Raw genomic sequence first — 12,810 nt, 5'->3', positions numbered from 1 at the left:
GGGGGGGGTGATGTGACCATCCTTTGGTTTCGTCCTTGCTTCTTTGAGGTCCTTCTTCCCCATGCAACATGAATACATCGTCTTCCCTTTCCCTTTTCTTTTCTGCCCACTGGAGAGACAGGTAGTAGTAGTAACAGCAGTAGTAACAGCAATATGTCATCCATCGATTCAACTCATTTGTCAGTGCCGTCTCCTAGCAGGCTCCGGGGTGGGCGACCGCGAGGGACTCCGCTCGTCGCGGCCCCGGTCCTTGAGCCAGCGCTTGGTGCTGAGCTGCAGCTCGCGGTCGAGCTCCTCGGAGGGGTCCTTGCGGTGGATGAAGTTGCAGAAGCCGCCGCGGACGCAGCCCTCGCCCGAGTTGAGGCGGCAGCAGGCCTCGCGGAAGTCGGTGACGGGCGAGAGCTCGCAGTAGATGGGGCGGGCGGCGTACCAGCGGGAGTTGAGGTCGTCGCAGGCTTTCTGGGCCGAGTCTTCGTATTTGAAGCGGGCGTAGACGTTTCCTATGAGGTCTTTTTTTTTTTTTTAAATTGTGTTAGTAGGACATGTAAGGAGGCAAGGGGAAGGGAAGGCTGACGCACGATCATTGTTGTTGTCGCAGACGACTAGCTCCTCGAGCTCGCCGTACTTGCACAGCTCGCACCAAATGTCCTCGTAAAAGGCGTCAAAGTGGTTCTGCAGCTGGCTCGGGTTCATGCGGTTCTTGGGGTCGTGGGCCGGGTTCTGGTACAGGTTCGGCATGAGGATGGTCTGGCTGTAGGAGGGCTTGACGTGCTTGCGCGAGCAGCGGTCGCCGTGGCGGCAGGCGCCGATCTTGAAGTAGAAGGAGCAGTTGACCTTGTCGAGCTCGGTGCCAAAGATGGAGGCGAGGAAGTTGGCCATGTTGGATACCTTGGGGATTATGCGGATGGATTGGACGTGGCCGTCTCTTGAACGTAGATGTGGTTGTTGCGGAGAATGGAAGAGGAATGGTAATAATAAATATAAAAAAACGTAGATTCTCTCGCTTTTCGGGCAAGGGCAGAATGGTGCGCGAGTTGAATGAGCGAACTTGCCCTCTTATCAAAGGTGAGATGGGTTATGGAGATGGTAGAAAGTTACAAGAGCAAAGGATCGCGACTCGACGGAGCAAGGAAGAAATTCATACAGGTAGCTTTACGCCACCTCTTGGTTACGTAACCTGTAAGCGGTCCGTGGCTGAGACATGTTCTTGTGGCTGATTTGTAATCTTGGAAGACCCCACTCAAAACGCGGGGAGTAGCTCTGGGCCTGATTGACCAATCACAATTACTGGCCTATCGCTATCGCCGCGTCGCCTTACCCCTGGACTTTTTTGTATCGCGTACCTTCTTCACATCGTCCTTCTCAACACCATCACACTGCATGATCCATCGGATAATAATAATTTTAATAACGCCGTCACCGTTACACTCAGGAAGACAGCTGAACGAAAAGAAGACAATACGGTGCTCCACGACGACGATATCTCCCATACACTTCCAATTCCTCCGCCGATAAAGCCGCCTTTCCACCACGATATCATCCTCGACCCTTCCATCCCGGCTCTCCCCTCGACTCATTACGGCGTCTTATCACCCAGAGAACAAGAATATCCAGTAGTCTTTCTGGTGGACACCTTATAGCCTGCCATGGACCAGGCAGATATCCCCGCGCTCTTGTCGCGGCTCGCGAGCGACGAGGATGTTGCCCGGAAAATGGCAGTCTTCAAACTTCAGTCCTCCATCAACGACCCGGCCTTCGCAGACGTCTTCATCTCCTCCGGCGGCCTCGTCCTCCTTCGACGCCTCATCATGACCAACGGCGGGAACACGCTTGCCTACTCCCTCCAGAGCCTGACGAGGTTACTGGAGGTGGACATGGGATGGGATATCTTCGAGGGTCCCGCCGCCGGGGACCTGGTCGAGCGCATCGTCGAGCTCATCGTCACCAACCCGCTCGTCAACATCCTCCGCGGCGCCATGTCCATTCTAGTGGCCCTCGTCAGCCACTCGCAGTCCAGCACCAGCCGCGGCGCCGTCCCCGCCGTCCCGGGCTCGTTCGGTTTCCGCGCCCTCAAGCCTGCCGTCGCCGTCTACCCCCAGTTCTTCGAGCACGTCATCGCCCAGCTGCGGTCCGCCGACCACGCCCTGTGCGGTAACGCCCTGATGCTCATTAATGCTCTCATACGCGATGTGGTCTCGGGGGATGCTGCTGCTGCTGCTGCGGCCCCGACCACGACGGCGGGCAGGGGAGGTTCCTCCTCGACGGAGGACTGGTCCAAGTTCATCAAGCGGTTGCAAGATTTGGGACTCATCAAGGCGGTGTATGACCTATTGCAGAGTTCGGCGTTGCAGGATCTCGCCCACCCGCTGCTCGAGTTTCAGTCCTTGACGAAGATGCTGCTGAGGAAGTGGAGGGACGTGAGGGTCGATGTGGAGCGGGCCGAACACCGGCGTGGTCTGAAGGGATTACACCTCGCCAGCGCGCCGGACAGACAACCTCCGGGTGGAGTAACGGTGACAGCAGCAGCAGCAGCAGCAGCAGCAGCAACGACAACGACAAAAACAGCAACATCGACAGCAGCAGTATCAGCAGTTACCGCACCACCGCCGCCGCCGCCAAAGTCAGACGAACCAACCGAGGGAGCGAGGAAAGGAAGCCGACGCCATAACCCGGAAAAATGGAGGAGGTTGGGTTTCGAAACGGAAAGCCCCGCCCAGGAGTTCGAAGTGACCGGCTTCCTCGGCATGATGGACCTGACCGACTACGTGCGCAAGAACGAGGACCGGTTCCAGAAGATGCTCCTCGAGCAGTCGACCAAGCCGCTCCACCAGCGCTGCCCCATCGCGCGGGCGAGCCTGGCCGTGACCATGGTCCTGTACGAGCACTTCGAGGTCGACAAGTCCGAGGCCGAGGACCTTAAGGGGTTCCAAGGCCTGGACGGGACCAAGAACAGCGACAAGCTCTTCCGGCCGCTGCTCCTCCAGTGGTCGAGGCTGCACACCGCCACCCTGCTGGCCTTGTTCCGCGTGTGGAAGGCCACGGGCGCCGAGCAGGCCGACTTTGACAAGGTGGTCGAGCTGGTGCGCATCCTCGTCGACCAGGTGGTCGGCCAGGCCCCGCGGACGAAAGACGTCGCCGAGGTGGAGGAGGACTTGCAGGAATACGACTGCGGCCGGCTCCGCGAGCTGCAGATGGACCTCCTCGAGCTCTCGTTCGAGGACCAGTGGGGCCAGCATCTCTTCCGCGTCCGGGACGAGCTCAGACAGGAAGCCCTGCAGTTCGTCAAGGAGCAGAGGATCCGCTGTCTTTTGCAGGGGTCATGGTTCTCCAAACCCATGCCCCGTCGCGACACCCAGCCCACGACGACGGCGGCGACGGCAACGGCGACGCATAACCGCGACGATTCCTCCTCTTCGGCTGTCAACGGCGGGAGCAGCACCAGCAACAATGGAAACAAACCGTCGTCACAACAACAACAACAACAGCAGCAGCAGCAGCAACAACAACCCAAGAGGCGGCTTTACACCCCAACACCGTGGCGCTTCGCCCGCCTCTCCCACAACCGCCGCTTCCTGCACTACGACGACTTCGAGACCCGCCCGCCGCAGGACCCCGCCCTGGACGTCCTCGCCGAGAAAGTCGACCTCACCACCATCAGCTCCGTCGTCTCCAACGTCACCGGCCCCAGCGAGGGCACCGCGGCGCCCGACGCCCGCAGCGCCGCCAGCGGCAACAGCACCATCAACAACAACAACAACAAGGGCCACGCTCTCCCGGCCGGAACCGCGCCCCCGACGTCCACGACCAAGATCACCGTCTTCAGCTACGCCCACCCTCCCGAGACGGCTACTGCCGCCGACGCAGGCGCACAGTCGCCGAACCAACCGCGCGAAGTACGCGAAGTACGCGAAGCACCCGTGCTGACGCTGTTCCCGCTCGACCACAGCGTCGCGTCCGAGTGGCTGGACGGGCTGCTCATGCTGCTGAACCAGGCGCCCATCACGGCGGAGACTAACAAGCTCGTCGGGCTGGTGAGCGAGTATGGGCTCAAGATCAGGTTGCTGAACGTGCGCGTCGATGCGGCGTATGCGGGGCCGCCTCTGGGGGCGGGGGTCGTGCCGAGTCGGGAGGGGTTGGATGAGGATTATTACTATGAGGTGTGAGGTTTTGGCTCCAGTCTTCTTTCTTTTTTTCCCCTTTTGTTTCTCTTCGTTGGGTCGGGGTCTAACAGGCCTTGTTTATTACTTTGGGGCCAGTTGTCTATATTCGGCTCTTCTTATTGCTTCTGGCTTGATATACCCTCTTCACTTTGCTTGTATTTCTATCTGCGCAATGGAAAGAAGAAAACAATAAGAACGGAATTGGGGGTTTGCTCCTGCGATGATTCTCATCTCTTGTATTTTTCGTCCAAATCTTGATGGGGAAAGCAGAAATCAGACAATCCTGGCTCATCCCTGCATAAAAAAGGGGCATAAAAAGGCTCATATAAATCGAAGAAAAATAACCAAAAAAGGCGTACCCTGCCAGGCCTGCCATCCCCTAAATAATGATCCCTCCCCCCGACCAAACACCGTAGCTGACAAACCAAAAGGTATAAGATGATGATATAGCGACTGATATAGCGACTGATATAGCGACAGTCGATAAATCCGCAACACATGAATCCCCCTCCGCAGGATATACACACACGCAGACAGCTCCGGAGAGAGAAGAAGGGAGAGCAGATCAAAAGTAATACTGCTGCTGCGGCTGTCCCGGCGGCGGCTGCGCCACGAAATCGAAATTCAACGAATCGAGCCCCGAGTTCCACGGATCAGGCGACTCCCACCAGATGGAGTCGTACAGGTCCAGCGGCGACATGTACGTCGACGGGTCGGGGTTCGCCATGTTGGTGTCCAAGGCGCCGACGCCGGGGGTCTCGGCGGCGCCGCTGGCCATCAGGGTGCCGGGAGCGGGAGGGTAGGCCCCAAAGTTTTGTTCCTGGCCCTGCTGCTGCTGCTGCTGCTGCTGCTGCTGTTGTTGTTGTTGTTGTTGTTGTTGTTGTTGTTGTTGTTGTTGTTGATGTAGCGGAATTCCGTTCTGCTGCATCTCGGCCATGGCGAGGGCTGCGTCCTGGTGAGGGTCGAGGCCTGGGAACGCGGTTCGGTGCGACATGGGCAGCATGTTGTTGTTGGTGGTGGTGGTGCCGCCTCCGCCGGGTAGCCCCGAGGAGAAGGAAGCTGGTGGTCCTAGTGCTAATGCTAGTGCGCCGGGGTGGTGGTGGTGATGCTGGTGGTGCGGGGGAAGAGGCGTCCCGGCCCCACTCGGAAGTCCGCTACCGGAATCGGACTCTCTCTTCACGGTAGCGGCGGCGGCGGCGGCGGCGGCGGCGGCTGCCGTTGAACCAACGACGGAGCCGTGCTCGTAAATGTTTTTGAGGGCAGTGAGGGCGCGCCATAGCGGCCCGGAGAGCTCAATGTCCTTGTCGGTATGAGGGACGTGCGGGCCGGGCGACGAAGAGGAGGAGGAGGAGGTCTGCTCCTTGACGGCGGTGGCGGACAGGGCGGCGATGAGATCCCCCTGCAGCTGGCGGACGTCCGGGCTCGACTTGGTCTCGCCCAGGATGCCCAGCAGCAGGGCCGAGGAGAGGCCGTGGTAGGTGTAGGCCCAGCTGCGGGTGGGGATGACGGAGAGCTGATGCATGGCGAGGAACATGCGGACGGTCTCGATGAGGTTCTCCCGGCACTTTTCGGCGAGGAACTTCTTCTGGGCCGGGGTGAGCTGGTGGCAGTCGCGGTGCAGGGCCGGACGGCAGCAGACGGAGATGATAAAGGCGGTGTGGAGACGGATGCCGTAGAACTGGAGGCGGTCGATGGCGGACTTGCAGTGCTCCTTGCAGCGGAGGTGGTCGGCGACCTTGGCGCGCAGGGACTCGACGGCCTGGTAGTTGTCGACCATCTGGTCGTAGGAGACGGTGGTGGTGATGTCCGGGTTGAGGCGGGTCGAGATGATCTGGCAGAGGTGGTACATGGTCTCGAGGTAGCTGAAGTGGCCGGCCTCGGGCGGGGCGGCGGTGGGGATGGGGCAGCAGAGGAAATTGGTGACGGGGGAGCGGTCGAAGGAGAGGGAGGTCAGGGTGTCGTGCCAGACGCAGGTCCACCACAGCTTGCGACGGATCCAGTCCCTCGACTTGACGTCCGGTGACAGGTCGTCTGTGTCTCTGTGTCTGTCCCTGTCTCTGCGTCTGTCCCTGTCTCTGTGTCTGTCCCTGTCTCTGTCTCTTTCCCTCTCTCTTTCCCCCTCTCTTTCCCCCCCTCTCTCCCCGTCTCTCTCTCGGTGCCTATCATCCCTGTCGTCGTGGGAGGGCAAGGCAGGCCGGTGGAGGCCGAGGGACTGTGCGAGACGGCAGGTGAGGCCGAGGAGGGCCCAGGAGGCCTCGGCCTTCATGTCGTTGAGGAGCACGAAGCTGGTGAGGAGCAGGGCCTGGATGGAATCGAAGGTGGGGCGGAGGAGGAAGTTGCCGAGGCGGAGGAAGTGGAAGGAGATTTGGATGTATTTCTGCGAGTCGCGGGTGCGGATGTGGTAGGGCGAGTCGTGGTACTGGGAGCCGACGGCGAGCACGGCGAAGAGGATGGCGAGCCACGAGGCCGAGACGGGGCGCGGGGTCTTGGTGGCGCTGTGGGCGTTGCGGGCGCGGTCCTCGAGGTAGACCATGAGCTGGGACTCGAGGTCGTCCATGTCGACGACGAAGCCCCAAAACTGCTGCGGGGTCTCCTTGTAGGTGCGGAAGAGCTTCATGACCTCGCGGTCGGACGGCAGCTCGGAGCAGATTTCGCGGGTCAGGGCGTCGAGGTGGCGCGAGGACATGAGGGGGAAAGGGGCGGAGGTGTCGAGGCCGAGGATGGAGCGCATGTGCTGGCGGATGTCGCTGGTGTGCTGATGGTCGTGGGACGATGACTGCTCGCGCAGGAGGGAGGGGATGCTGTTGTAGCCGAGATAGCGGGTGGCGCTCTCGGGGGCCTCGGCGTCGTCGACGCCGGCCATGGTCATGGCACGGGGCGGCCAGCTGGCATGGCGGTGGGCGGGAGGGAGAGTGGTGACGGACTCGGATGGGGAGTCTGGGGAATGCGGGCGTTTAGGCTTGCGTGCATGGTCGTCGGCGGAATAGGAAGAGGCGGCAGCTACCGTAGTAGTAGGAGCAGTAATGGCAGTACCGGCAGGTCCGGCAGTAGCGGGAGCTGCTATAGAAGACGAGGGACCGGCACCGGCACCAGAAGCAGAGGGAGGTGCGGAAGCAGGGTGAGCGGAAGAACTCTTGGAAGAGGCGGAGCGGTTCGGCTTGTAGGAGCAGAGCTGGGGGTGGTCGCGTCTCACGCAGTTCTCACACGGCTGCTGGTTGTCACATTTGACTTTGCGTCGGCGACAGGGCCAGCAGGCGGTGCCGTAGCGGACCTTGCGATGCGAATGGATGATTCGATTGGCCTCTTCGGGAGTCAGGTCATCGATGGAGAGGTCGGGCGTTAACTGGGTTCTGGAGTCGACCATGGGTGAGGTTGAGGTTGGTCTCTTGTCTCTTTCTTTCTTTTCTTCTCTGTCTCTATGTTGCGTTGGGATGTGTTTTTGTTGGAACTTGTCTTGTCGCTATGCTGTCGAGATCATGAGTGAAGGGATGAGGTAATCAACGGTCCGTCCGAGAAGGGAAAACGGTGACTGGTATAATGCGACGGTGAGCTGGGCCAAGAAACACTTTTGTGTGGGTTGGCAAAACGAAACGGTCAACGGCGAGCCCGAGTAAGGTAGCGTAGAAGTTGGATGGTGTGGAGGAGGTTTCGATGTGGCTCTTGCCTGGACATTGAATTGAACGGGCGACGTAGAAGAAAATGTAGGCAGAAAGGGATGAGAAAAGATAATACACGGGAATAGATGGTGGACTAAGGCGGCTGAAGGGGATGAAGAGAGTGAAGATGAATGATAGTAACGTGAGGCTTGAGAGATGTGAGAAGCGAGAAGTAGAAGTCGAGAGCGGGGCATCGAGCCTTGAATGGAGCTCGGGGCTCGGCAGAATTCTCAGGGCGGTGCGGTGCTGACTAGACATGTGGAGTACTGAGTAAGGTACCTTATTTACAGAGGTACTTACACGTACAACATCCTACAAGCGATCCGTATCCGTAGTGACGTGCATACTATGTACATGACGGAAATTACAGAAGGCGGACAATATGTACGTACCATAAGGCACGGCACGATATCCGTGCCGCTCTCTCACTCACTCTCCACAATTACCCGCCACCTCCAAAACAAAGAAGGAGCACAGACTGTACACGTACCTAAGTATGCCGTACTCCGTACGGAAACCGTACGTACACACGTTGCCCAGCCACCAGCCACACCGTTGCCGCCGTTGCCCGTTGCCGCCGTGCCCGTTGCCCGTTGAGACCAGCCAGCCACCCACATGGGACCCATGACCTTGGGCTCACCTTCACCCTCACTTCACCTCTCTCTCCTCATTTCCCTCTCACCCTCTCATCACACATTCTCTTCTTACTTCATCCCTCTGTCTTATCTTCTCAACCCATGGACTAATTCAGAATCATCTCGCTTACCGCTTCCAGTATCCCCTGGCGTATTCTCAACATCATCGCAACGCCTCATCTACATCTCCCAGGCAACCCCCAAGACCCAAGACCCAAGACCCAAGACCCAACCTCCAATGGCTCGCGGTCGTCTCTTCTCCGCCCATGGCAAGTCCCAGACCTCAAACCCTTCCACCCCGTCCCGGAAGAAACGCATCAACGGCGTCTATGACAGGGGACAGTGGCTTTGCAACTGCGACCCCCGCAGGATACTCAGTCCCTACACCGTCAAGAAGCGGGGTCCGAACAAGGGAAGATCGTTTTATCGCTGTCGCGACTGCGACTTTTTCTTGTGGGAGGAAGATGCACGAGTACGACAGCTCTCCGAGAACCAGAACCAGTCCGAGGTAGCGACCCCTGACACGACCACGGCCACATCTACTGCCCAAAGCACGTCGCCTCGTAAGAAGACCAAGACCATGCGCGACTTTTTCCCCAAGTCTCCCAAGACGACTAGCACCCAACTACCGGCCCCTGCCAGTGATGCGCAGCAGGCGGGCTCAAGTGCGCAGGACGCGCATCAAGCGGGAAAGGCCCCCGCACCACCAACAACGAGAGCCAGCCAGAAGAGGAAGAGGGTCCAGTTCGAGGAGGACTACATCGGAGACGGCTCGTCCGACGAAGAGCGGCAAATGATCGAAGCCGTTGAACGCAGCGCCCAAAAGCTGCAAAAGACCGGTCCCAGCATGGGTGCCCATATCTCAACCCCCGCAGCGCCGACTACATCATCATCGTCGTCATCGGCAACTATCAGCGCTTCCCATGTAAAACCGAGAGAAGATGCGCCACCCAAACAGCCGAACCCCCCCACGGCGCGGACGCTCTTTACCACCCCTAAAGCCAAACGGAAAAGCACTGACGGGGGGGAGGCGGCCCCTCCCACAGCCACCGCGACCCCCTCCTCGACAACCGGCCTCCCGTCTCCCATGCTCACGCCCACCGCAACCCGCAGGAAGCAAGTCGCGACGCCCGCAGGTCCCGGGCACGAACAGCAGCAACAACAACAACAACAACAACAACAACAACAACAACAACAACACCACAGGGCCCACGACACGGCCGACGTCGAGCTCAGGGACGAGATCACGACTCTGCTCAGCGGCCAGCCCATCCCACCGGCCGTGGCCCGCTCCGTCCGCGAGGCGCTGGACCGCCAGGTCGCGCGCGCCCACGGCCTGGCCAGGAGCCGGGACGTTGTGCGGGAGCTCCTGAGGGAGAAGGACGAGAAGATCGCGCAGTTGCAGGACCGGGTCGTGGCGCTGGAGATCAAGATTCGAGCGGAGCGGGAAAGCCGGACGAATATGCGCGCTGGTATTATGAAGCTGTATCAGGAGTACTGAGGGGGAGGAGCAAGAGGAGGGGGGAGTTGTTGGCTTTGGATGCAATGGCAGCGCGACGACAGGGAGGTTTTGGTCATGATGCCGTTTTATTTTTGGAGGATACCCCTTTTTTTATTTGTTTCCTATTTGCGGAAACGAAGTCAGAGCTGAAATGGCTCTCAACACTTCGTCCCTCTTACTTCGTCCCTCTTGAGCGATTCTCATCAGTTCCTCTCGTGTTGTTATACGCTTCTTGACCCCAGAGGCACCGTGTCCACCCCCGCCACCTGCGCATTGGGGAGAAGAGGCGCATCCTCGGCGTAGCTGTCGAACACGACCACACCCTCCCCGCCCTCCTCACCCCCACTACTACTACTACCAGTGTCCAACAAACTAGACGAAGAAGTGGAAGCACCCTCCGAACTCGAACTCTCCAGAGACTCATCAGGCATCTGGAAGAGCACATGCATATCGAACAAATCCGTCGACTCAGACGAGGCAGGGGATGTCGACACCCCAAGCGGAGGGAACCGCGCGTCTTCATGCCGGGGCACCGGCACCGCAGCCGCGAGCTGCCTGGTCCGTTCCTGGATCCCCTCCCATCGGAGCCCGTAGAACCCCGACCCCGCCGCGATGCGCCGTCCCAGAGCCCGCTTCGCCGCGTCCTTGGTCGCCGCCGCTTCGTCGTAGGCCCGCGCCAGGGCCGGGTCCACGGGAGACCCCGGGATGGAGACCATGTCGGTCCACTTTGGCTCTCTCGTCTTCTTGTGCTTTTCCGCGTCGTTGAACTCGTTCGGTCCGATTTTCTCGTTTCTCTTGCTGTGTGCTTTGTCGCGCGCCGCTTGGACGGATGCTTCGTATCGCGCTCGGAGGAGCGGTTCCATGGCCTTTGCTGCCGCTGCCATGTTCATGTTTTTCCTCTTCTTTTTCTTGTCTCCCTCCTGTCCATCCTTCTCGTCAGACAAAAAAGACTCATCGGAACTGCTGTCGCCCTCCCCACGAATATGACCCAAGTACTCCCCGTCCTGCGGCTCAAACGTCCTCTCCCAGTTGGCCAGCGTCCGCTTCGCCATCGCCCCTCGAGCGCGTACCTTCACAGCCTCCTGCGCATGCCGTTCCTCGACCGGGTCGACAATCGCAACGTCATGCCGGGAACTCCACACCCGGCTAGAGAACGACTCAACAAACTGTTCGTCCACATCAACCACGCACCGCCTCTGCAAACCCGCAACAACAACCTCCCGCGCCCTCTCAGCTACCTCCTGCTCCCGCCGAACCTCCCGCAACGCAATCCCCAGCTGTCCCTTCGCCACAGGGTGCACCACGTCCGCGCGCCCCGCCCAGCCCATCTTGACAACCGTCGTCTCCCACGCCTCGCGCGCGCGAAACGCCAGCCGCTCCACCAACTCCCCCTCCACCCCGTCCCCTTCCTCGCTGAACACCTCGATCGAGATGAACCCCTTGTACCCCACCCCGGGGGCCCCGGCGTCCTGATCCGGCTCCGAAGTGAGCGCCCGCAACGCGTGGTCGAGCGGGAGGCACCCTTCGAAGGGAAACAATCGCCGTCTCCTCGCCCAGAACAACCGCGCCGGTTCCCCCCGCGCCTTCGCCGCCACGAGGCCCGGATCGTCGGCATCCATCTCCGCCGCGTCGGAGACCTGCACGAAGGGGACGCGGTGGCGCGGCACGCGCCTGCGGAGGAGGGCGAGGCTGTCGGCGAACTAGGCCGATCCCCCACCGTCGGCGGCGATGATGTGGAATACGTCCGGGAGGCAGAGCACATTGGCGCGGCCGCACAGTTCCACGACAGTGCACGCGTCAGCCCACGACTGCACATGGCGCGCGAAGCAGCGGTTCTCGAACGCGATGCGCACGGGGCCGCCAAGAAGCGGGGGCCGGTCCGTCCGCGCGCGGGCCGCGTCGGCGAGGACGCGCAGGTTGCGGACCGCGAGGCGGGTATACGTCGCATCACTCGTGCCATTACCCGTCGTTGAACTTGTGCCACGCCCACCGGTGGTCGTAGTGTTGGTCACGTCGCCATCGAACGCCGACGACGCAGGCACGACGATGACGTCCGTGTCGAGAATAGCCGCGACGTCGAGCCAGAGCTGAAAGGCCTCGAGCCGGTCGTGCCGCGCCGTGCGGTCCGCGAGGAGGTCGAAGCCGCGGAACGGCTGGAGGGCGAGGACGCGGAGCCCGAGGTCGACGCACTGTTTTCGGATCGCGCCCGCTGCGCTGCGCAGGTCGTCTGCGCTGACGCCGCCCGCGGTGCCCTGGGTGAAGTGCAGGAGGTCGTCCCAGTAGAGCTCTACGGCGCGGAATCCGTGGAGGGCGGCCGCGGCGAGTTTCTTGGGCAGGGCGTGCACGCCTGGGGCGCCGAGGGACATGGTTGCTATGGCGGGGAAGTAGACGATCTCCGGGGGTTCGATCTTGGGGGGGATCGAGAGGGAGGACGAGTCGCTCGAGTCTGAGTCGATTCTGGTGAGGGTTCTGGGCGCCATTATGGTTGTTCTGCTGAGGGAGAGATGGGGAAAAAGAAAAGAGAAGAAAAGAAAAGGAAAGGAAAGAAAAAAGGTCGGAAAGATGAGAGCCCTTCAGTCTCCTGTAGTCCACCACGAAGAAAGGCGGCCAGCCAGCCTTGGATGGAACTCCAAGATACAGAGATGAGGAACCTGATCAGGTGTGGGCTTTTTATTTTAGGAGACGGCCATGTTGTGAGGAAGAGAAAAGGCCAAAGAGATGCCTCAGAGGAGTGGGATCTGAAAGACGAGAGAGTAGAAGAGGGAAGGAACGGGAAGAAAAGAGGAACGTCCTTGGTAGAACAAGGCAAGAACCACAGTCACGAGGCACGAGGCAAGAACCAAAGTCACGGGGCACGA

At 60.2% G+C, this 12,810-nt stretch overlaps 6 protein-coding genes across 6 annotated transcripts; 2 read left to right on the top strand and 4 right to left on the bottom strand.

The window, feature by feature from the left end:
- Window positions 1–180: 180 nt before the first annotated feature.
- On the bottom strand, window positions 181–879 carry SODALDRAFT_281009 (RNA-binding domain-containing protein; the record flags this gene model as incomplete). The annotated part of the gene is made up of 2 exons (XM_028608266.1): window positions 181–509; window positions 579–879. The coding sequence occupies 2 exons, from the start codon at window positions 877–879 to the stop codon at window positions 181–183; spliced, it is 630 nt and encodes a 209-aa protein (XP_028464570.1).
- A 767-nt stretch (window positions 880–1,646) lies between these two features.
- On the top strand, window positions 1,647–4,163 carry SODALDRAFT_281386 (hypothetical protein; the record flags this gene model as incomplete). The annotated part of the gene is made up of 3 exons (XM_028608284.1): window positions 1,647–2,513; window positions 2,622–3,419; window positions 3,513–4,163. 3 exons carry the CDS (start codon window positions 1,647–1,649, stop codon window positions 4,161–4,163), a joined length of 2,316 nt encoding a protein of 771 aa, XP_028464569.1.
- A 48-nt stretch (window positions 4,164–4,211) lies between these two features.
- Window positions 4,212–4,630, bottom strand: SODALDRAFT_206574 (hypothetical protein). The gene has a single exon (XM_028607244.1). It carries the CDS (start codon window positions 4,534–4,536, stop codon window positions 4,261–4,263), a length of 276 nt encoding a protein of 91 aa, XP_028464568.1. The 5' UTR covers window positions 4,537–4,630; the 3' UTR covers window positions 4,212–4,260.
- Window positions 4,631–4,725: 95 nt separating this feature from the next.
- Window positions 4,726–7,965, bottom strand: SODALDRAFT_314308 (fungal-specific transcription factor domain-containing protein; the record flags this gene model as incomplete). The annotated part of the gene is made up of 3 exons (XM_028609258.1): window positions 7,293–7,965; window positions 6,374–7,217; window positions 4,726–6,217 (listed from the first exon to the last, which is right to left on the bottom strand). Exons 1-3 carry the CDS (start codon window positions 7,522–7,524, stop codon window positions 4,726–4,728), a joined length of 2,568 nt encoding a protein of 855 aa, XP_028464567.1. The 5' UTR covers window positions 7,525–7,965.
- Window positions 7,966–8,072: 107 nt separating this feature from the next.
- SODALDRAFT_325351 (hypothetical protein) lies at window positions 8,073–9,952 on the top strand (the record flags this gene model as incomplete). Its single annotated transcript, XM_028609974.1, has 4 exons — window positions 8,073–8,086; window positions 8,187–8,200; window positions 8,312–8,335; window positions 8,592–9,952. The coding sequence occupies 4 exons, from the start codon at window positions 8,073–8,075 to the stop codon at window positions 9,950–9,952; spliced, it is 1,413 nt and encodes a 470-aa protein (XP_028464566.1).
- Window positions 9,953–11,024: 1,072 nt separating this feature from the next.
- On the bottom strand, window positions 11,025–12,714 carry SODALDRAFT_352013 (xylose isomerase-like protein; the record flags this gene model as incomplete). Its single annotated transcript, XM_028613570.1, has 3 exons — window positions 11,695–12,714; window positions 11,144–11,652; window positions 11,025–11,109 (listed from the first exon to the last, which is right to left on the bottom strand). Exons 1-3 carry the CDS (start codon window positions 12,430–12,432, stop codon window positions 11,025–11,027), a joined length of 1,332 nt encoding a protein of 443 aa, XP_028464565.1. The 5' UTR covers window positions 12,433–12,714.
- Window positions 12,715–12,810: the final 96 nt, after the last annotated feature.

Source organism: Sodiomyces alkalinus, assembly GCF_003711515.1.
Source record: "Sodiomyces alkalinus F11 unplaced genomic scaffold SODALscaffold_8, whole genome shotgun sequence".
Lineage (NCBI taxonomy): Eukaryota > Fungi > Ascomycota > Sordariomycetes > Glomerellales > Plectosphaerellaceae > Sodiomyces > Sodiomyces alkalinus.
This window is presented reverse-complemented; position numbering and strand designations above follow the sequence as displayed.